Source organism: Syngnathus acus, chromosome 19 (assembly GCF_901709675.1).
Source record: "Syngnathus acus chromosome 19, fSynAcu1.2, whole genome shotgun sequence".
Lineage (NCBI taxonomy): Eukaryota > Metazoa > Chordata > Actinopteri > Syngnathiformes > Syngnathidae > Syngnathus > Syngnathus acus.
This window is the reverse complement of record NC_051103.1, coordinates 8,707,676-8,731,292: the sequence shown is the minus strand read 5'-3', so window position 1 is coordinate 8,731,292 and position 23,617 is coordinate 8,707,676. Positions and strand designations below refer to the sequence as shown.

General features: G+C 45.6%; 1 protein-coding gene and 1 long non-coding RNA gene across 15 annotated transcripts in view; both read right to left on the bottom strand.

Moving 5' to 3' along the window:
• cacna1g (calcium channel, voltage-dependent, T type, alpha 1G subunit) overlaps positions 1-17,495 on the bottom strand; it is a 76,520-nt gene extending 59,025 nt beyond the window's left edge. For 9 of the 14 annotated variants that reach the window (XM_037277296.1, XM_037277300.1, XM_037277295.1 and 6 more), the window contains exons 1-2: positions 16,722-17,495; positions 16,158-16,460 (exon numbers count right to left, since the gene is read on the bottom strand). In XM_037277296.1, the coding sequence (XP_037133191.1) occupies positions 16,158-16,453 (296 nt within the window). In that variant the 5' untranslated portion in view covers positions 16,454-16,460; positions 16,722-17,495. The remainder of the gene's footprint in view (positions 1-16,157; positions 16,461-16,721) is intronic. The other 5 variants (XM_037277306.1, XM_037277307.1, XM_037277304.1 and 2 more) reach the window with 1 other exon arrangement.
• A 2,584-nt stretch (positions 17,496-20,079) lies between these two features.
• Positions 20,080-23,236, bottom strand: LOC119137977. The gene is made up of 4 exons (XR_005101061.1): positions 23,089-23,236; positions 21,782-21,827; positions 21,297-21,505; positions 20,080-21,060 (listed from the first exon to the last, which is right to left on the bottom strand). It is a non-coding gene; the product is annotated as an uncharacterized LOC119137977 (long non-coding RNA).
• Positions 23,237-23,617: the final 381 nt, after the last annotated feature.

Here is a 23,617-nt window from a genome sequence, read left to right as displayed (position 1 = left end):
ACTTGTCAATTGCTTTGGACTGATCGTTTGTTTTTTTCCCTCTCTCCAAGCCACTTGATAGATGAACTTTCATCAGGGATGTGAAATAGGATGAAATCTTGATTGTTAGAAGACACAAGGCCCCATTGATTAGGATCAATATTTGAGCGACAATGTCAGCACATTATCCAAACAAGTCAAAGTAGACTTATCCCAAAACTAGTGTGACTCATTTTCTATTTTGAACTATTAAAATGAATCCATTTGACACACTATATGCAAGGAGGGTGACAAATAAATGTAATGCTCACTTCTCCCACTGGCTTGTTATGGAAAAAGTAGATATTATCGTTTTCTTACATCGCCCCAAAGGAATGAGTGTCCTGATGTGATCATGCTAATGGTCACACATTGTTCTCCACACCTTCACTTCACACACACGCACACACACACACACACGAATAAGCAAGAGCGCCGGCTACAAAAACAATAGCGTTGACAGCAAAAGCAGAAAGGAGTGCTTCATATCAGAAAAAGCCCCAAGCCTTGTTATGTTGCTGCAGGCGCCGTTGACTATATCAAGGGAGCTCCCATGATGCATTGCACTCTGTACATCTCAATAAACAGAGCTGTGTACTGAAGAAAAGAAAAGAAAAGAAAAAAAATCAGGTAGACATATTGTCTAGATCTTATTATTGTCGTTGAAGGGCTTTATAACAGCACTGCATCATATTTAGAGGCATTTTTTGTCCCAGTGTAACCAGTAAAAATGGTGGTTCAAAAAAAACATATACTATATATATTAGAAATACAATGCCTAACTTTGTGTTCAAGATTCTCAAGGAAAAACAGCATATATTCAGAATGAGCAGGATGCTGGAACGTTAAAGGATTTAAATTAAAAAAAAAAAATAAGACCATATTATAAATGCTAAAATATGCGAGGTCTTTCTGAAAAGGTCTCTTTTTTTGAGCAAGATGACTCATCCGTCCTTCCGTCCGTCCGTCCGTCCGTCCGTCCGTCCGTCCGTCCGTCCGTCCATCCATCCATCCATCCATCCATCCATCCATCCATCCATCCATCCATCCATCCATCCACCCACCCACCCACCCATCCGCTATTGTGCGTGTCCTCGTGAGGGTGACGGGTGAGCTGGAGCCGATCCCAGCTGATTTTGGACCAGCATTCACCATGGAGCTGCAGGAGCGTATAGATAACCCAATCACTCACATTCACACACAATTTAGCATTGCTTTTTATTTTGTATTTATACTTAAGTATTCGCAGCAGATTTTTCCAACACAACCACCGAATCAGTAAAGATGTTTTTGGATTCTATTTTAAGATGGTTTGAAATGTCAAAGTTATTTTCTCGAGAAGTCAACAAATTCAAATTCAACATTGAACTCCAAGTCATCACTACTGTCTCTGCTGTATATTGTTTTCTTGATGTGAAGAGCATGGAAAAGACTTGGGCAGGAGAAGTGCTCCTTTTTCTTGCCAATGTGAAAGGATGAAATCAATAGCACTCTCATACTGTATGTATCAACAAAGCAGGGACTCAAAGGTCACGACAGTAAAGAACGGTACGCGTCTGCTGTGTCTGTGTTTGGAACGAACTGAACTTTGTGTGGAAGAAAGAGCCCATTTCTTGCCACGACTGCCAATCTGCATATACGTATGAGGAAAATCTTTGTTTCATGTCCTTTAGCGTTAGATTTGACAGGTACACACTCTCAGCAGGACCAATTTAATGGATGACATTATCCTGGCTGACGGCTCAGGAATTTGACAATTATAGCCTCATTTCAGCAGAGCGTTGGCCGTTCCATTGCATGCGTGCGTGCGTGCGTGCGCCATTTGCTACTTTTCTCACAACAGCTGCTGTAAAAGTTCAGGACTTTGTTTTGCGTGAAGTGTTTGTGGCTCGGTAATGGAATGCAGAGTTATGGAGCGTTTTTGTGATCTAATACAGAGCTATGGACTCAATCCATTAGCACACATTTATAATTTTGGGCAAATCTTTTAGATCACAAAAATGCCATTTGAATGAAAATGCGTTCACGGTCCTGAATCGAAGCACACCTCCCTCCATCATTGTTGGATAAACCAAGCTGATTTGACAACGAGCGCGATTTTCCCATCACTTCAACTCAACCGGTATCCGAGCACGCACTGATCCCGGACGGCTGTATTAAGGGCTCAGCAAATACCGGCGGCGTCAGTCATACCTCATGTCGACATCTCGGCGGCACAAGTCGGTGTTGACTATTAGCATCAACAAGGACGTGTCAAAAGGCATGCATACATTCGATCCGTTCCAGTTTGCCTACCGGCAGAACCGCTCCACTGAGGATGCCATCTCCTCCGTTCTTCACCTGAGCCTGGCTCACCTGGAGGAGAGGAACACCCACGTGCGGTTGCTGTTCCTGGACTTCAGCTCAGCGTTTAATACCATCATTCCACAACATCTGGTGGAAAAACTGGAACACCTGGGCTTCAGCACCCCCCTTCGGAACTGGCTGCTAGACTTCCTCACCAACAGACCTCAGTCAGTCCGGGTCGGACAGAACACCTCCGATGTCATCACCCTCAGCACAGGCTCCCCTCAGGGCTGCGTCCTGAGCCCCCTGCTGTTCACCCTGATGACACACGACTGCGCCCCCAGGTTCACCACCAATCACATCGTGAAGTTTGCAGACGACACAACGGTGGTGGGCCTCATCAGGGACAACAACGACCTGGACTACAGAGAGGAGGTGGAGCAGTTGGTGGGCTGGTGCAGAGAAAATAGCCTGATCCTGAATGTGGAGAAGACGAAGGAGATCATCGTCGACTTCAGGAAGAACCAGCCTCACCACGCTCCACTGATCATCAACAGCTCAGCTGTGGAGGTGGTCAGCAGCACTAAATTCCTGGGAGTCCACATCACAGACGACCTCACCTGGACTGTGAACACCACAACACTGGTCAAGAGGGCACAGAAGCGCTTGTACTTCCTGCGGAGGATGAGGAGAGCCCACCTGCCCCCACCCATCATGAGGACGTTCTACCGAAGCACCATAGAGAGCATTCTGACAAGCTGTCTCTCGGTGTGGTGTGGAGGTTGCAGCGCCTCCGATTGGAAGAACCTGAGGAGAGTGGTGAGGACAGCAGAGAGGATCATCGGGGCTCCTCTTCCCTCCATTCAGGACTTGTCATCCCAGCGCTGCGTGTCCCGAGCCCGAAATATTATCAGTGACCCATCACACCCCCACCATGGACTGTTCTCCCTGCTGCCCTCTGGGAAGAGGTTTCGCAGCATCCGCTGCAGGTCCACCAGGTTCTGCAATAGTTTTTTCCCTGCTGTCGTCAGACTGCTGAACATTCAAACGTAGCATTCCTCTGCACACTTGTAAATACTGTTTTTGTCTCCTGCACTGTTCACATACTTTATCACTGCTGCACTTTGTACTTTATAATTATCTTATCTCATATTTTTATATAGAATGTCACTTTTTTTTAACCAGCCGAAATACCTCTACATTGCTGAAAGCCGTATGCAACGAAATTTCGTTTTGTACACACCTAGTGTTGACAAAATGACAATAAAGTTCTGTCTAAGTCTCTAAGTCTAAGTCTAGATGCGAGCGAGCGAGCGAGCGAGCGAGCGTTCTCTTGTAATGTATAGTTGTCAGTGCAGGAGCATTAAAGTAATGAGTCCACGACCGCCGGCCGCACAATAGATCATCGAGGCAACTCAATAAGGACACGCTGACAGGGACCGACCGGCAATTCACTGCAAGAGCGGCCATTAGGAATGAACTATTGCTGGGTCAGTAAGTCAAAGGGCATGGATCAGCGCAAAGCTTGAAGGGAACCAAAAATACAAGTCAATAAAACAAAGGGCTGATAGAGTGAGCATGGTTTGCTTGCATACGTACATCTTGATTTCTCTGCGCTCCACTTTATGGGGAAATGGGAACCACATGTTGAGAATTCACAACATGTAATAAAATCCCACATCCTAACAAGTCATATATTACACGTTTGTGTCTGCTCTCAGCTGCTACTGAATGTGCCTTCATCAAATGGGACTGCAATGGGATGACACCATCAAGTGTCAACATGGCCATAAGAACCTGATCTGGATGGAAAGTGGAATCAAACATTTTCACTCATGTTTTGATTGGCACGTGAACCACAGCTATTTTACAAGATGACCCTAAAAGTGCTTACAAATAGCTGGGCAACTATTTTGGGACTGCTTCAGTGTTTTTGTCCTGGAGTAGACAGTAAAGATGTCTTGTGAAGTTTGGAGGGAAGCCATGCTCTTGCCACTTTTCCTCCACACACACACACACACACACACACACACACAGATGTTCTGGTATGTAAGGGTTGAAACAATTGGCTCCACACTGGAGCGGAATGTACTGTATACACACTGTCCACCCTTGAAGCCCTAGCAAAGCAAGGCATTCAAAGCGGCGGGCGGACAAGGCAAGACAGAGAAGTTCATCAAAGCGGGTGGTGGGAGAAAAAAGAAGGCGAAGGAGTGGAAGCGGAATGAATGTATGGCTCCCTCGGGACTTCCCCACTGTTTGGGACACGACGGTGCATTCCCTCCATCGGTCTACAACTTTTGCCTTTCCGCTACTCCGCTTTGCGACCTTCAGCGTAATAGTTGATTTCCAAACTGAACAGCGGAGCGCAATCAAAGGAGCCCTCTACTTTTTGACAGTGCGCAATGGCAAAGCAACAAAAAGCCTGCGAAGATTATTATTGGTCACGTTTTAGCACTCAGGGCCGATGAAAGTGGCTTTTCCCCACGCCACGTTGAATCGTTGAAGCTGTCGTGGAGTTTGTTTCGGTGCCCGCCGTGCCTTCATGAGCTATTCCGCTCAAGTCTCGTCTCATTTAAGAGGTCTCCAGAGGGGAACCAGAAATAAAGACCTATGACCTCAAATCCAGATGACAGAGGTTGCGGACCGGCTTGCTGACGTCAAGAAATCTCGATTAAGACGCCTTGTTTATTCAGCTGGCAGACTGGCCAAGACAGGGAGGCGGAGTCAACGAGCCAAGTGGGGAAAAGAGATGAGCAAAAACATCAATCCACGTTGACACAAGTACACAAGTGTAAATTCCATGACAAATAGCAGAGCCAAGAGTCGCTCGCAGAGGCACAGAAAGAATGGGAAAGAATGCGGGAGGTTGGGAAGATGAAAGCAAAAGGCGCCTATCATTCAATTGACCCTCTCAGGGATTTGAATGCCACCAAACGGAGCGCTTCCACTTTGATGTGGAGAGAGAGAGAGAGAGAGATGGTGCAAATCACTGCAATATGGCCAATGAAAATGCAAACAAGTTAGAAGGGAGGGAGGGAAGTGGGAGAGGAACCACGGAAGAGGAGAAGCTGGGAGGGAGGGAGGCCGTATAACAGGTGAAGACCCCAGGAAAAATGGGGGATGCCATCAAAGATAGAAAGTGGAAGGAGGTGGCAGACAGCAGTTTTGACTTTCGCTTTCGACTCTTACTGCGTTGCGTGTACTGTACGGGTTAAAAAGGTTTGAGAGAAAGAAATGAGAAGATGAGGGCGCAGGGTCCAGACGGGAACAAACCACCCCAAACTGACATAATGAGAGATAATGAAACTAACGGCAGGAGAGCAAAATGCAGGCGGGAGAATTTTTTTTCTCTTAAACTCAGGTGACATACGAGGCTACCAGAGTTTTGGCAGAAAGGGAAAATGAGGCATATCTAATAGATGTGAAGGTAGAAAATGGAGGATGACGAGGAAATAGGGAGGGAGGGAGGGAGGGAGGGGGGGAGGGAGGGGTTGACTGACTCAAGAGGGAATTGATTAGTGAACTGGAGCTAGAGAAAAATTCCTATACACCCAGGAAACGGCAGAGGATAAGAAAGAAAGAAAGAAAGAAAGAAAGAAAGAAAGAAAGAAAGAAAGAAAGAAAGAAAGAAAGAAAGAAAGAAAGAAAGAAAGAAAGAAAGAAAGAAAGAAAGAAAGAAAGAAAGAAAGAAAGAAAGAAAGAAAGAAAGAAAGAAAGAAAGAAAGAAAGAAAGAAAGAAAGAAAGAAAGAAAGAAAGAAAGATGCTGTGTGGTCAGAAAGTGAGCTCTACCGTTGGACCTCCAAAATAAAACAATGAAAGAACACACTTGTATTTGGTGGATTTGGAATGAAAAGACAGAGATCCAAGACAGAGCTGCCCTCTGACAAAGCGCAGCATCCCTGCTCCTTGCCAACCAGGAAGCGTGTCGAGGTGGAAGATGCAGCCGCAGCCAAGACAATGCAACACAGGCCCTCAATAGCGCACACCTTTGATTAAACAAAGTGTTTTAGGACTCGGCTGTGCGCACTGGAAGCATTTGGGGATTGATGATATTTCCGTGCCAACGAGGGCTCATCTGTAGCTGTGATTATACCGCACAGCAGAATGAGTCGGAGAACCTTTTCACGAGCTTGCCGAATGTTTTGGTCGAAACACTCCAAAAATGGGGCGCTTCAGAAATGTCCAAATACAGCTGTCATTCAAGCACTGTGCTCCGGTTCTAGTCAGCCATCACTCTTTTGGAGCAAGCAGAAATATGGCAGGCAAGCCTCAATTCAGTTCTAACGTTATCAGTCGGCGACAAGCCTTTCAAAGAGAGCAGGGGTCACTTAAGGGTTTCATCTTGTTTTTCCTTTTCAATTACTTCACTGCTTCTTCTATATCAAACAAATGATTTTAGGTGTATTTACCTGACATGTTTCGGCGGCTAGTAGGAGTCAGTTAAGGCGCACGCACTTGATAGCCAGCCGTTCCTTATTAATGATCAAACGACAGCCAAAACCACGACAGCAACGCTATGGGAAATGTTCCGTCGTTTAGTCCAGGCCGTGAAAGAAAGTGAAAGGAGCCCGATTAGATCCACTCGACATTTCTCCGGCTAAGGAAATGCAGAAAATGACTTGTTATTCTTGGGCCGTGGCCAGAAGCCACACGACATCGCGGATTATAGACAAGAATCCATCTTTCCCAGATCATACAGGGGTCTGGCAAATACGCACGCGAGTAGACAAAAAGATGGACGCATTTTCCGAGCGCCGTTTCTAGACATTGTGTGGAAAGTACGATTGATGACGTGCTACGCTAAGCGAGGGGGGGGTTAGGGTTAGGGTCAGCCGAGGCCATTTGCTACTGATACGCTCACCTCACCTCCCTCTCATCCAACACATAGCACAGTTCCCTCAGGTGGACTTAGCAAGGCAAAGCCAGATCACAGACGAGGAGACCATTACACCAGGGAAGGGTGTTAGGCTGAGGCACGAGACACAAAACCTCGATGGATTTCAAACCTAGCCAAAGTTAAACCAGCGCAAAAATATGCTTCATCCCTTAGGAAACATCTTGTGCGCCAAAACCCATGCGGCCGTGTCGACGATGGCATCGAGGGACGAGTGAGTGAGGGAAGGACGGAGGGAGGGAGGGAGGTGAGCGAGGGAGTGCGCCTGTGGGAGGCGGAAGGAAGCCAAACAAATAACGCACGCACGCACGGCGCAACCACTAATACGAGAACAAAAAGAGTGGAAAGCCATCACACGCTCCAAACTCCGTATTGACTCCTCCACATCCCTGTCAAATACAAGACTATTTCTTACATTTCTATTACAAATGCATTTTTCATTAAACAGGTGCATCAATGTTTTGTTTGTTTTCTCCGAGCATGCATGCACACACACCATCCATCCATCCATCCATCCATCCATCCATCCACCCACACACATGCTCTAATATTCCTTGGCCTCATTGACAGTGAAGTTGCTGACTCAGGGCTCTGAGGGGGTTAAAGGCTTGCATTTGCTGCTGCTGCTGATTGGACGCCTGCACACACACACGCGCGCGCGCGCGCACACGCGCACACGCACGCGTGCGCACACACACACGCGCACGCACTCACACACACACACACACACACACACACACACACACACACACGCGCGCGCGCACACACACACACACACTCACACACACACATGAGTAGCATCCCTGCAAGGCAGATGCGTACTCATTTTCCATATCAAGCATCAGCATCCACAAAGTCCCCCCCCCCCCCTTTCTGTTTGCTTGTGTGAAGGAAGACAAGAAGAAGGCTTTGATCGTGAGCTTCATAAAGACAAGATGATGCTTCTAATTGGGTGTGCGAGTGTCCGTGTCGACATATGCACGTCTGCCGCTTCCGTCGTGTCATTTGAGCACAACTCACCCTGGAATAAATATTAGAACAAGAAGAAATGTCCCGCACGCAAGAAGATTGATGGTGTCGTTCCTGGGAACGCACAATTGCATTACTGAGCGCGCGCGCACGCACACACACGGCAATTATGGGAGCGTGATATCCCATTCAGAAGTCATTGTGCTTATTGTGGGAAGTTATTGTGGGTTATTTGTTCATTGGAATGGATGGCATGTGCGCCTCAAGTTAGAGTCGACTGGAGCCCGCACCACACAAACACAGCACGATGTCCCTCTTTCAAGACTGACCATGGTATCATTTCAATTTTACACTGAAGGAGTAGAATGAGTATAGCCATTTAAAAAAAAGAAAGAAAGAAAGAAAGAAAGAAAGAAAAGAAAATCCTTCTATTTGCATGCATTTTTCCCCCCATCCCTGTGCCATAAAGTTAATTGAGCTGCCTGCACATGAAATCTTTCCAAAGGGAACAATTAAGTTCCATCTCATCACTTTGGGCTCTCCTCACTTGTGTTCGTTTGAGGTTTTTTGCGGGGCCAAAGCTGGTGTCTAAATTTTTCCCTAGACAGTGTTTTCTCTTCTTAACTGACTTTTGTTTTCTCACATTGCACAGCTAACTATGCTTACTTGCCGCCGCCGCCGCCTCCAAACTCCGTTGAATTGTCACAGAACACAATCCTGTTGGTAATCCGTCCCACCTTTTCTCCCCCCCGTCCGTCCATAGATGTGCTGAATAATTCAAAATGGTGTCTGATTTACGAGAGTGCTCGTAAGTGGCCAGACATCAATCTGGCGGGTCATTACGGCTAAAGAGCGGCAGAGCTGCCTCATCTTCAATGACACGTGGCTCATATCAGATTCTTGTTCGACGGTGGCGCTATGTGGAAACAAGGGGTCAGCGCTGCCAAAAACGACAAACCTCGGGCAAAACTAGTTGCAGAAAAGTACTGCTGAAAATCGGAAGAGAAATATCCAAAAGATTTTCCACAGCTCAAGAACAATGCTAATCATCGTAATCATTACTGCACAATCTGCTTCATAAGCGAGCCCCCCCGGAAAAGGAGAAATGTGTTGCTGTATTGTATCATTATAAATTCTTACAGAGCCACTCAATGAGATCATTTTGAGGTAATTGCCGTATAGGGAAATTGAGTCATTAGGAGCTTTCGCTTTGGGATATTCCACTTCACTGGAAATCACCACCCACAAAGGTGAGGGAATTTCTTTGGACAAATATTGCGTCGACTGATTGTCTGTATCTTTCCAGCCAAGTCTTAGGACAAACCGTAGTAGTAGAAGTAGCAGTAGCAGTATTGGGAATCAATCTGCTCAAAGTCATGGAAAGGCAACGCCGGCCGGTCAACACACCTGATTCAAAAGGTCCGATAATTGGCAAGGACGCTGGATAACAATCCTGATCATTTGAATCAACAGCAAAACATGTAGGACACCCTCGAGGACCCGAGTTGCCTCGCCAAAACTGTCTTGTTGTTAAGTATCATGTTCAGTACCAAGAGGCGGCGGGATCAGGTGTCAAAAGTCAGAAGAGAAGACACTAATATATGGAATGAGCAGCCCCTCCCTTCATAATGCAAACACACAGCCACTGTGCTTTGCCCCTGGATTTCCAGGATATGGCTAGAATTCTCTCTTTTGATTGAATACAGTAGAAGTCACCTTCATGGAGCATGGCATTTGGGTAGAGATAGTTGTCTTTCTTTCTTTCTTTCTTTCTTTGCCTCTTTGCCTCTTTCCTTCCTTCTTTCCTTCTCTATTCCAATTCCAATTGTTGAAAAATCCAAATGAAAACCGATCGAGTGCAATGGAAAAGGAGCAACTAACAGGCGCTCTACGTGTAAAGCTGAATTAGAGGCTGCTTCATTTCACACTCAACTGGTGTCACTAATGCTAAGCCAGCAAAATGTGTCCTGGAAGTCTTTTGTCTTGAAAATGAAAAGAAAGCTAAATATGGACGTATCGGTTTACCGATTGCGTTCCCATTGTCCGATCCTATCTTTATATTTTGTAAGCGATAAACAGCTTTTGTTCAATACGGACGGGCAAGTTGAGCTCCCCAATGAGCCATTGGCAGGCACAAGCTTTTACTTAGGAAATGAATTTGTGTTTGTTTTATACATGGCAAAAACCCACAATTCCGAGGGGGTTAGGACCCAGAGGAGAACAGCCAAGGAATACTTTAAATTAGAAGCAGATTCAAAACAGGCCTCTCTCTCTCGCTCTCTCTCTCTCTCTCTCTCCTTCCATTGCTCAGTGTCTCTCTAGAAGGAGAGCGACGGAAAAGTCTGCAACTGCTTTTGTAGCCACATCTTATTGGAAATCCTAAACATGTTAACGAGGGACGCCGAAAGCGCAGGTCTCAAGGCTGGCTCACATACGTATATGCATGCGTGTGTGTGTCACTATGAGTCAGCCAGTGTAAAAACACACCCTCACACTGCCAAAGACAGACCGCCGTGGTGTATCCTTGCAAATGCATAGACCCATGCTAATAAACTAAAACACAGGTAAACGCACACTGCGTTTAATGTCTGCTCCTAACACACACACACACAAAGCCGAGCACATCCTCCTCAAGGGGGACAGACAAGGGCTTCCCTCTTCGTCCCCATCTGCATAAATCAAGCATCACTGCAAAACACACACACACAGAGAGAAACGGGAGCGAGGCAATGGAAGATGGAGCAGATTCTTTCCTGATTGAAGACGACTAATGGCCATGCCAGATATTATACAATGATGCAGACCGGTATGCGTGTAATTGTGCACATGCACGCACTGGAAGGGAAATGGGAACAAAGATGATACAGTGGTGGCTAGACTACTCAGGGGAAATATTCATCAAGACATAAAGCAGAGGAGCTAAGGAGCATGTCCTTCTACTTAGCAGTGAAAAAATATGAGCATAGTGCAGAGGTGGCAAACTCCTTTTTGTTGACTTAGATGATCTCATAAACATAATCATAAAAAACGATTCTAATTGACTTTCAAAGTGGGCTTTTGACAAAAGATCAGTACAATATCTCAATTGACAATTTGGGTATTTAACATTAAGTTGACACATTTCTTGCTTTTGCGGGCCACGTCAAATGATGGGCCGGGCCGGGCCTTGACGCCGGTGCGCCTAGTGAATCACAGCGTAGGTGTAGTTGTTCCTCAGATAGCGAGCAAGGTTCAGTCTTGGAACTAAACGTTGTAATACTGCTGTGATCCGATTCAAGAGCATCCGCTCTCCCATCGTCACCCTGGAGACATTAAGCTCTAATGGCTGTGAAACTGGAAATGCCACAGTGATTTGGGCCAAACGCCAGGAGAAGGCTTGATCGTAGGTGCAAGTGTGTGTGTGTGTGTGTGGGGGGGGCCTCTTCACCAGCTGAGCAAAACAGAGCAGACTAAAAGGGCAATGGAATAAGGCCAACTTATTAGAATGTGATAAGTTCACACACCGTGAGAGGCCTGTAGACAGCATCTTACTCAAGTATCTCACCACACTCATTCTGCTGGAAGGTTCTGATGAAAAAAATACAGGGTGGGAAAGAAAGAAAGGGAGGGAGGCAGGCAGTTGGTGAGGAGAAAAGAGGAAGCCGTCAAGAAAGATGTATCGGAGGTGCGAATCTTTACCGAGCCATCCGTCATAAAGCAAGTCCTTTCGGCTTTCCTCATTTGATATGAACCCCGCATTGTACATTTACAGCATTCTATAATTTAAGGTTGATGAAGCAAATTTGAAGCTTCATTTGACCATCGCTACACATCAACAAACCGTTGTTCACAATCCCATTCAAAGCTAGAAAACATACCATGCGTACAACTCTGTCGTTCTTCTTTGAAATGTCTACGCAAACCACCAATGGAATGCTAACGCTAATGGAAGAGCAGACAACCAACGTATGTGAGGACTACACAGGCAAGTGTTTGAAGTGCAAAGCCAACAATCTCCAGTGGCTAACCGATTCAAGGCACTTTAAGGCGGCATGATTGTGAGAGTGTTCCTCCGGCTGGTGTGATAAGGCAAGCAGTCAGTCTGGACTCTGTCAAATGCCACCTGTGTCCCAAGTTAGCATCCAAGTCCAACTGGTCCACTCGTGGCAGACATAGCATCCCCTGCCGTGTTGCTCGGCAACGTATCAATCTGTCTGAATGCTGGAAAAGTGACAAGTAGCTTCCGCGTGAGCAGCAAGTACGGAGCAGGAAGATGACGCTGATTGAGAAAGGATTCTGTTTAGAGGGAAACAGAAATATGGGACGACTTGAAGGAAAGGTTGAGGGAGGATCAAGATGAGAAAGGAAGAAAGACGAAGTTCAAGACAACTCAATTCAGGTGCAAGTTGAGATTTGGTTGTGTAAGAGAAAGTGTGGAAGTCGCCCACCCCCGTTCTCCTTCTGCTACTTTCTCCCATCTCCTCCTTCTGCTGCCGCTAGTCTTCTACAATGGACTCATGAGAAAAAGATGGCAAATCCTGGGATCCAATTCAAGAGCAGAAAGGAGGAAGTACAAAATTCAGCCATCACCATATTTCGATCAATCAGTCAAACAATCAAATGAGCTCGCCTGTGTTTTGAAAAAGATTGTGCTACATTTCCAAACCTATTGGGCTGAATGAAGGAGACGAAAACGTCATCAAATGTAAATGAAGGGAAAATTATTCATCAGCCCAAAAATGACAACCATTTGCACGTTCACATCACTTTTCCAAGTTATAACGGAATCATTTATTCCAGGCAAAGTTGAATTTCGGGCAACTAGTTGCAGGTACGTAGTTGCGGCGTGCTGATAATGCATCTCGGTATCCTTGTCTTTTTTTTTGGGAGGGGGCGGGGTTGTTTTGCTCCATTAAAAATGAAATAAATAAAAGAGAAAAGACTTTTCTTTGTGCTCAGTCTGCTTGTACTTTTAACAGCTTAAACAAGTCTCCTCATTAAGACCAGACCTCATACGGAGTCGTCTACTCACACCTTGCTGCTGTCTGAACTTTGTCTGGGCACTCGCTTTTCACTATCTCGCTGTGTTATTTAACAAGACTGGATGGAGCAGCGGTTTCCAAAAATACAAACATGAACATTGCTTTCGCTTAAGCGTGGTGACGTCATGACACATTTCCGATTGTGAACCTTGTAAATATTCCTCACTTCACTTTTCCCAGAGGAGTCGAAAGCACACGCTTTCTTCAAGTATCCCTTGCCACAAGAGGTTCCCATGTAGTACGCTACGTCACATGGCCTTCCCACCCCCACAAGCCAGAAGTTCATCAGATGTGCTGTGCGCACAACACTTTGGTTGGAATGGCACAAAGGGAACAGGAGGTCAAAAGAAGCTCCAAAGTAAAGTGGCAACTGATTTTCATGTTATTTTCTCCTGTTCTCAAACTCCTCCACTGTTTTTTCAAAGATGGCACGAGGGCCGCCCCCGCAAGCTCACGCGAGCGGGAGGAAAAGCCTAGCTAGCAGAGCGAGGCGAGGCGAGGTGGTGGCTTGGAGGGTTAGGGGGCGGGCGACCATTTTCTGCTGTGTTTGCTTGGCCTTTCATTATTTGACAGACGCATCAGAGCAATGAGCCTGCCTGCCTGCCTGCCAACATTGCAACATAAATGGTCAGGCCCACTTGAGGGAAGAGCCAACTGTCCTTAGCATTGTGCGGCTGCCATTACAGCTTGGTGACCTCCCGCATGTAATCCTCTGCTTCGATCAATATGAGAAAAGGATGGAGAATACCCTCCCAAAGCGCACTCCTCCACCACCTTGGCACAGAAGAAGCATCTACGGGAGTCCTGTGGAAGTTGACGTGTGGGTTTGTGTTGCTTAGACAACTGCTCACACACACACACACACACACACACAGGCTTTGTGTCTCATATCAGATTGTGGAGGAATTGTTTAGAAAAACCAGCAGAGGGGTTTTCACGCAGGCAACGTGCCGGGCACAACTGAACCGAGAGCAGAGGGCTCTTCAATTCGATGGTAAATAGCTGGCTCTACAAGTATCCAGGGGTCCTAATGACTTCAGACTGTTGAAAATGGCCGCGAGCTGTCTGAAGCCAGGGGCTGACTCAGGGCATGCCTGTTTTGAATACAACTCGAAAAAAACGGAACATTTGCGTGGATACTGAGGCGCTCCACGACGTGGTCTCAAATTATTCTGGGACTAAAATGATTCATGGAGGGAAAAAAAAAAAAAATGAACACATGAATCCACTAATTAACTGTTAATTCCGCACCCGTGCTTCATTAAAGTAAGTGCAACACAATGAGCAAAACCAAAGTGCACTTTGGTTTACAGCATACCATAGAGGCACAACAAATATTGTGGGAGTATTTATGGTGGGAATAAGAGAGACTAGCAACAGGAGTCATTGGTCGATGCAAAGTGCACAAAGCATGCGTGCGTGCGTGCGTGCGTGCGTGGGTGTGCGTGTGTGCCGCACGGAGAGGCAGCAGCAGCAGCAGCAGCAGCAGCAGCAGCAGAAGAGGAGGAGGAGGAGGACACAGATCAAGAGGAACGCTTACAAATATTGCAAAATATCCATCTGCTCCTTGACTAAGCAGCATGAGCATGCACACAAGTGCATACAAATCAATGGGAGCAGCATTGCAATGCATTATGTAACCACTGACCTTTTCCGAAATCAGAGACACAAATATGCTACAAACACACACACATGAAGGGTTATTTCCATCCATCCATCCATCCATGCCACCAGTGGTCACCAGCCAATCACAAAGCACATCTAGAAAGACAACAATCACATTCACATGCAGCCAGATTGGGAGGAAACAAAAGCATGCAAGCACAGAGAGAAAGTGCATGTGGCGCTAAAGATCCTCGCGGCGAGTCTGTCAAGGGATCAGCTCATTTCTTGGGGAGCAACAAATGACTAATCAAGCCTGATATGTTCTTTTTTTTCCCCTCCAAATAGATCTATTTAGAGAATTTTTGCAGATTTGACATTTGCAATTATGGAAATGAGCTGCAGTCTGGTAGGAAAGACTGAAGCCAACTGAAGATTGAAGCCAGTCACGGACAAAAGAAAACAACAAGTCATGTGAAATATTTCGACAGGTGACTAGCCCGAGTAAAAGCGTTGAATAATATAGAAATCACAAAACGTCACTCTGCAGTTGATGCAATCAGCAGCTTAGAAATGTGACAAGAGATACTACTGCCTTCTTGGAGTAGTACAAGCCTGAGCTGTTCGAAAACAATACAAGCCAGCATCACAAACGTTCCTGGGAGGGAGGGAGGGAGGGAGGGAAAGCAGCAGTCTGCCCTGCCCTGCCCTGCCCTGCCCTGCCCGATGTAGCACTGCAATTAAACACCAAAAAGGAATTGGATTCTCAGGCTGGAAATCAATCTAAATGACATGAACATGACACCTAGAAAAACAGCTCAGGCAATAATAATAAAAGACAGAGTGAGACCTACGGGGCAGAGGAGGCATCACGCCAGCCAACAATGGCTGCCTCGCTCGCTCGCTCGCTCGCTAGCTCGCTGGCTGGCTGGCATCCGGCTCTCACAATGCACATACATGGAGGAACATCTTCAAATGCCTTGTTTGCCACCAGCAAGCCTGAAGGACAAAAAGAGTAGACAGAGAAAGGGCTTCCTTTTCTCTCGAAACTTGTGAAACACTTCACTTGCAAGTCCTTCAATAAGACCTGAATTGGCAAGCGAGCGGCGCTGTTCACATTTTCTACTCTGCTTGTCATGTTGCATGTTCATTGATAGACAGCAAAACTGCATCTCAGAGGAATCGTAGTGATGGACTACAATTTGGGAGGAAAAAAAAAAGAAAAGTAAAACAAGTATGCCAAAGGCTACGCTTCAAATGGCCCGTCTTTCACACAGCACCCTTCCTCGTTCGTGCCTTGAGGGTAAAAGTAGAAAAGCAGCAGAAGGTTTCTTACCTTGAAGGTTTTTGGAAAAAAGGATATGGGTTGCAAACCATCTTGAGACACCAGCTCCGAGGACGGGTGCTCTGTTTCATGTAGAAGAAGACCACCGGGGCCAAGGTGGGGTAAGGCAGGGTTTCTTCACCGGAGGCTGACGCTTCATCCTCGGCCAAGGAAGTCCCATCGGGGGCCGGGGAAGCCGCTTCTACCGTCGCCTCCGTCGGCTCCTCGCCCACTCCGCCGTTCCCGGATAAGTCGTTGAGACGGATGAAAGTCCTGGGCAGAGAAGAGCGGCCCTCCGAGCCCCCGGAGAGATTTCCCCCATCCTCGGCCATCATTGGCCTCCTGCGTGGATGAGCCAGCATCGGTGTGAATTTAGCAGCAAATCCCGCACGGATGACCGTTGAATTAGTTATGATGATGGATAGTCATGACAAGAAGCTCGTTGACGAGATGAGCTCAAAGGATAGGAATATACGTAGCGATTCAAAAATATGGAAGATATGGCAAACAGCAAACGTGATGAGTCTTTTTATTCACCTCTATTAAAACACAAGTCATTATTCCAGTGCAGTAAAGTGCATCTTATTCATTGGATCTAATCACCTGATTTGGACTCGGTCGATGTCTCCAATGCGCGTCCAGTCATCGCATGATCACTTTGGTGGCTGCAAAGTCCACAGCAGCTCGAAAAAGAGAACAGGCTGACAGGCTGGAGGTTGTTTGCTTTGGAGGAGCGCAGAGTTCCCAAGTGGATCGTTGGCGCGCTTGGTGCGTCTGTGCAGCTTCGGTGCAGCTTCGGTGCGCTGCGCTGCGGTGCGGTGCTGCAAGAGGGCCCCGAGCGAGCGAGCGAGCGAAGCCCCGGTGCTCAAAGCTCTCCCTCCCCACGCCACGCCACGCCACGCCACGCCACGCCGCACCACGCGGGGGTTCTCCCTAAGACTTTCGAAGCATCCACCAGTGAATACTTTGGGCAGCGTTCGGGTCCGCTTGTGCCTCTGTTTGAACAACTTGTTCCTTCAGGTGATTCCCAATAAGGAAAGAAAGCAATAGGTCCACTCGCTTCCACGCGCTTCGCTCTTCTAAATGAAGTAGGCGCCAACACTTTCCATTGCATCCACAGGCGTTTTTCTTGCGCGCATATTCCGCAGCACACTTTTAAAAATCCATCAAGATGTGTCGCCGTGCGTCCAGTCAAGCGTCACAAATAAAAGCCGGCCGGCTTTCATTGTCCATCTTCTTCTTCTTCATACACGGCAGAGCATCTTTCGTCTTGGTCGCCACGCTCTCAGCCTCACTGTGTTCTCTCGGTTCCGTGTGTCCATCAGGAAAGCTCACACAGCTGGATAATGATTGGAGAGGAGGGAGGGAGGGAGGGGGGAATCCGAACTTCTAAATAGCAGCCCAAGCGCCTCCTCTCAAGCAAGCAAGCAGTGCAGAGCAGCGCAGCGCAGCGCAGAGCAGAGCCGCTTTTCATTGGCTGAAGATGCCGTCGAGTCACATGCAAAACGGAGGTAGGTAGGTAGGTAGGTAGGTAGGTAGGTAGGTAGGTAAAACAGCTGGAAGCTTAGGTCAACTTTCTGCCAATGAGGAACGACCGACGGACAAACGGACGGACGGACGGATGGACAGACGGACGCCATTTGAGCAGCGGCGCCCTGAGATGGATGGATGGATGGATGGATGGATGGATGGATGGATGGATGGATGGATGGATGGATGGATGGATGGATTGCTGCAACTTGGAGAAAGTCAGAGTTGCCACATGGTGCAATATGGCGAATTGAGATTGACCTGATTCTGACTGTAGATGATCAATAAAGGTCCTGCATTTCAAAGATAGTTACATATGTTCTTGAATCTACAGCTATAAATTCGAATGCAATATCCTTCTCAACATTTGTCGTGTGTAATTCTGATTTTGATTCCCACAAGCCAATGCTGTACATATTGCTACTATTTATATACTTCATCCCAGTGCGTTGAATGTTTTCACTACAGTATTATTGAGTACTTTTCGCTTTTGTTGTTTCTTCTCAATGAAACATATCGGGTTGCATCCCAATTTCTTTGCATCCACCTTCAGCAGTAGTACATTTGAATGGAAATCTGAGGATGTATGACATGGCATGTATGCCAGTGGCCACTAGAGGAAGACGTTTCCTCAGGACGCCTTAGAAGAAGCTACTAAGGCAATGCTGGGGGGGATGTTAGGGTTAGGGGGGGGGGGGGGCCGACATGCTTCGTCGTTATTTCTTGTGCATTGATGACTATCCCTTGTTGCATGATTCAAATTGTACATGCCTGGGTCACAGCTGCACATGAGTTTCAAACCTTTTTATTTTTCATTCACGTATATTAGGAGTGATTTAAAGGGAAGGAGCCAAATCAATAACGAAGACTTATTTGCTTTTTCTAACATGAGTGTCAGCCATAGTTATTAATAACCCAAGACTTCATTTTGTATACTCAGTGAAAATAAGAAAATCCTCACTTTTTTTTTTTCCCCACACATGACCTAAAAAAAACACCAGCAAACAAGCAAGCAAGCAAGCACAGAGGTAGAATTGGACTCTTTGCTGTGGCTGTCAATAGCGTCTGTTCAGACTGATGAGTTAATTGCGTCGTTTCTTAACAGGCTATTGATCGAGCCTTGCGCCCGTTTCTGATTAGCTGGAGCAAGGCAATAAAGTCACGTTTCTGGGTGAAGTGCACCGGAAATTACATTAATTAATAAAACATAGCAACAATCGATCTATTATTCATGCAATGGAATCAAGGATTGGATTTTCAACACTGAATGTGTGCTGATTTTTTCTTTTATTTTTTTTAAAGCTCCAGTTAATGATCTACTGTATAACTTCAAAACCAAAAAGTTTGTACTTCTCTCAGCTGGTCATTATGATGAACTTAACTGTCAGTGAATTTTGAAGGACTTGATGGTTGAGGGGGTGTCACTTGGAGGTCGACAGGAGGCTTTTCCTAATAAAGTTAGCAGCTGCTGCTCTTTGCCGCAGCAGCAGCAGCAGCAGCAGCAGCAGCAGCCAATTAGTCTTAGAGTAATGATTGGTGGACTACTGCACATATCAGATTGTATGAACTCAAATAATCAAAGAAGATATACAAATTTGGGATGATTCCTCTTTAGTTACATGGCTTTGGTGAGGTTGCCTGGCACACAAATTCACAAAGTCAGTAATATTGATCAACTTCATCCTCTCTTACCCACAGGGCAAATCACATTGTGCTCCACATCAAGTGGCAATTTTATGGAACAATAAACGAGATAAATGTGATACCTGATTATCACTGGTGAGCAGCCATCAATGTACATATGTGTGATTTCACTCCATCCATGAAATCCAACGCTCATTAGGCCTTCCCTTCCCTCTACAGGACGAGGTTAGTTCAAATGCAATCATTCCCATATTGATTATGTGATCCCTCCCTGCTCCGACATTTACAGTTTCCCCTCAATAAAGGAGCACGAGTCTACATAACTGTTTACAATGAGTGAGGAAGAAGTCAAAAGTGGATTTCAAGTTTGCAAAAGGCACTGCGGGCAAAATTGGAAAAAGCTAAATAGACAGGAGCTACGGCTGAGTTCAACTTTGATAGACATTTTATTGGGTTGGCTTACAGTATATCATTAAATTGGGTGGCTCTGTGTAAACAGTTCATTTGCAGTCTGGGGGTGTGTGTGTGTGTGTGTGGGGGGGGGGGGGGTCCTTAGATGGCAAAACTAAATGGGATCACTTAATTGCATGCCCTAGTGCCATTCCTGGTCGTCATGGTAACAGTAGCAGGACTGCATTTGAGTGAGACAGAACTACTCAACCCCCCCCCCCCCCCCCCCCCCGATGACTTTTTGGAAAACAAAATGCAAAAGCAAACACACAAAAACGATATAAAACAAATCATGCACCTTCAATGTAAACAAGAGAAAGGCGCGGCAGATGCAAAAGAAAAATCACTTCATGTTGTGTTAAAACTTACTGTCTGGAAAATTAAAAGCAAACAAAATGCAAATGCCCCCGCGTGTGTCGTCCAAAATAGTGCATTGCACTTTGTGTTTCTCATGTGGTGTGTGATTATGTGTGTGGGAGGGAGTCTGGCAATGGCAGCTTAAAAAAGGTCAACAACAGTGATAGACAAATATTTAAAACCTGTCGAAGAATAATCGAGGATATTTTCTCTTTCCACATAAAATAAGATTCATTCAATTCCAAAGTAGGTAAACGTCTAAACAGAGTTCAACACATTTACTCACTGTGTTTGATCAGGTGATGTCAGGAACCAGATTAAATTGATTACACAAGCTAATCTGACTTTTCCAAAAAATGCAACAAAAGTCAAAATAACACATTGAAAAAACTTCAAGCTTCAAAATAATGCAACAAAAGTCCAAATAACACATTGAAAAAAAACTTACTTTGCCAAGAGGCCTGCTTCCATGCTCTCTCTGTTTGGAGTCAGCCATTTTACTTTTAACCTTTGACCTTTGCAAGGACTGCACACTTCTAAGTGCAGTAGCAATACCTGGCCAGTAGGGGCTTCCTAAACAAAAACAACCATGGTCAAGAGATGAATAGTACAAATCAACACAACAGAACCTGAATAAAAATGACGTGCATTTCTTTTTTAAATTTCTATATTTTGTATTGTGTTAGAGTTTTTTTTACAAATATATCAAGCTAAACTTTTGTCACTCCCTTTCCATCAATGTCAACTGTCAGTTGTGTGCAAGACGGAATCTCTGTCTTTTGTCTGGTTTGTTTTCTATCCGGGGCAGTGGTAATAAGACTGGCTTGTGCATGTGTGTATGTGCGTGCGCGCATGTCTGTTTGTACCTCTGACCTCAAAAGTGATGTACAGCTGCTACCTGCCAATTGTGCCTGACAAGCAATCTGGGCATCTACCTATGATGTTTCCACACATGCCTATCCTGTGAAGAAAAAAGAAAAAAAAAAAGCGCATGAATACACACACACGGCAGAAGCACATTTGATTTTACGGAGTGAAGATTGAATATACCACCAGGGACCTCCCATGCATCACTTGTCGGACCACATTGAGTAGTGAATGAATCAATAGTTTTATTCTTTTGATGGCTGTTTTAAATTGACCAAGTCATGAAAAACAGGAAAGAATTTTTAGTGGATTATGGAAATGTTCACCTACTTATAATATCAGCATCTGTTCCACTGGTGGCTTCCCTCTGATCTGTGTCCAAATGAAATTCTTGTCTGGTCAGGTTGAGTGCAGTTCATGATCAATATGGCTGCCCCAATTTGCATCATAAATTGCAGCAAGTTGGAGAAGCTGGAATGGAAGGAAAACAAACCTCTGAATGGCCATCTCTTCAGGCTGCCAGGCTCATTTGATTATTTCTGGAAGTTGGGGGGGGGGAAAATCATTATTTTGCAGCGACATGGATCGAAATTGTCACCTTGGAAAAAAATCAAAGCCTGTGAGATCATAAAATTCCGAATGTATCCCTATTGTGCTATTTTAGTCAAAAACAACAACAATGCAACTGTGGAGAAATAGTGAGGTTGGTCAGAAGGGATTTAATGAGCATACCTTGCTCTGTGCTTTCGCCTAACTAGGCTACCATGATGAACTAGTTTGCCCGTTCCCCCCTCAGCCTCCATCGCTCTACTTACCTTACATGCTGCGATGCAAACTTGGGCTTGGCAGCACATGATAAATCTATAGACAGAAGAGAAAAGATAGGAAGGTTCACTCCTGCTGATTTGTTCTCAGATTTTGTATACATTAGCAATGCAATCCTTCCAGCAAGATTCTTGGGCTTCTTTTATATGATGAGACACTATGAGGTCAATTTCATCTCCACGTGCAATAGGTTCAAATGATGTTCCTGATGTCAACACATGGTCCCGTATAATAAACTCTCCGGTCGGTCAATAATGTCCTTTATACACACACCCACGGCTGGCTGGCTAGCAAGCCATGAGAAAATTGTGATTCATATTTTCATGAGACACTTCATGAACTACATCCACACACAAATACGATTGATTGTGAAAGCCGTGGATGGTTCTTAACTCATCATTACTTGAAAACTTGACTCATTAAACGATACCATCAATAATTGAAAGCTATTTTCTGGTGGAGCGGGTTGAATAATAAAGTCGCAAATGTAATATTTGAAGGCAGTGAAAGTCCACATCAAATAAAAATACGTATATCAAATGTTTTGCGAGGCAACCCTCACCTCATATCCCCCCCCCCATCTTGAATGACCTACCCGATGACTCATCTTCTTATTATACTACATATGACTACTCCTTTGCCCAGCTGCACACAACCTACTGTATATAGCGGTGGTTCAAACGAGGAGGAGGCAGATATTGTTAGCACAATACTGTTGCTATCTTGTTTAATGTTGACAAAGAAAGCTCAATTTAGGCTGTCAAATTGTTCATGCAACGTCACTGACCCGTTTTGTTTGTGGCTCTCCTCGCTCGCCCCGTCAAGACAGTGACCGACCGGTGTCCACGTTGGCCCAGAGGCATCTTAGCGGATGCACTCGGTTGCTCATGACTGCTTTTGTGATGCTGGTGTAGCCCATCGTGTACACTTTGAGCCGTGCTCCCATTGTGTTGTCTTGCTACGGACGTCTGTCATGTTTCCCCAGAGCTGGCAAAGAAGAGGGACAAACAGGGGGCTGAGAAATAGGCTTCAATTTCCATTCGTTTGTTGCCATTTTTAAAACGAACTGGACCCATTTCAACCGAGTGTGTTGTGAAAAGCGACGAGTCGGTTTGCAGCTAATATTCCATCATTTGTCATTGAATAGAATTCAATTGAAATAGGAATGCAATACTCTTCCCATCGATGTCGTGACATTTGAGGTGAATTCCGCTGGTTCTCACAGCGATTCAAAGTTTGAAAGAAACTTTTCAAAATCGGTCTATTTTTGACAGCAATAGAAATGTTTTGAACTCACTGAACGCTTTTCCTTTCTTCAAGTTAGGGTGTCGCTGTTGTAAACCCCCTGTGGCCTCATTATCACATCGACAGACAGACAGACAGACAGACAGACAGACAGGAGACGCAGCAGCCAAATCTGGAAAGAGGCATACGAGCACAGCCTTAGACAAAACGTCCCCCCCATCCAAATTGTCTCACACAACATCGAAGGGTGACCTGGCAACAAAAAGATGAAAGCAAACTGCCTAATCCAAAAAAGCAAAAAACGGAAGCGCTGCACAAAGCCCCAACTTCACGAAGGTTTGATGTGATGCACGTACCGACACCAATTCACAATTCAAAAAGAAATATTTTCCTGACAAATACTCAATTGTATGATTGTATTTCTGGCTTGTGTGTGCCATGAGGGTGAAACGCTTTCATGCATCCAGGAACAGATAATAGACACATGGAGGAAGAGTGAGGTGAGAAGGGCGGAAGGAGTTTGAGGGAGGGATTGCAAAATAAGATAGCGGGCAACTTTCCTCTCATCTTCTTTGGCTTCC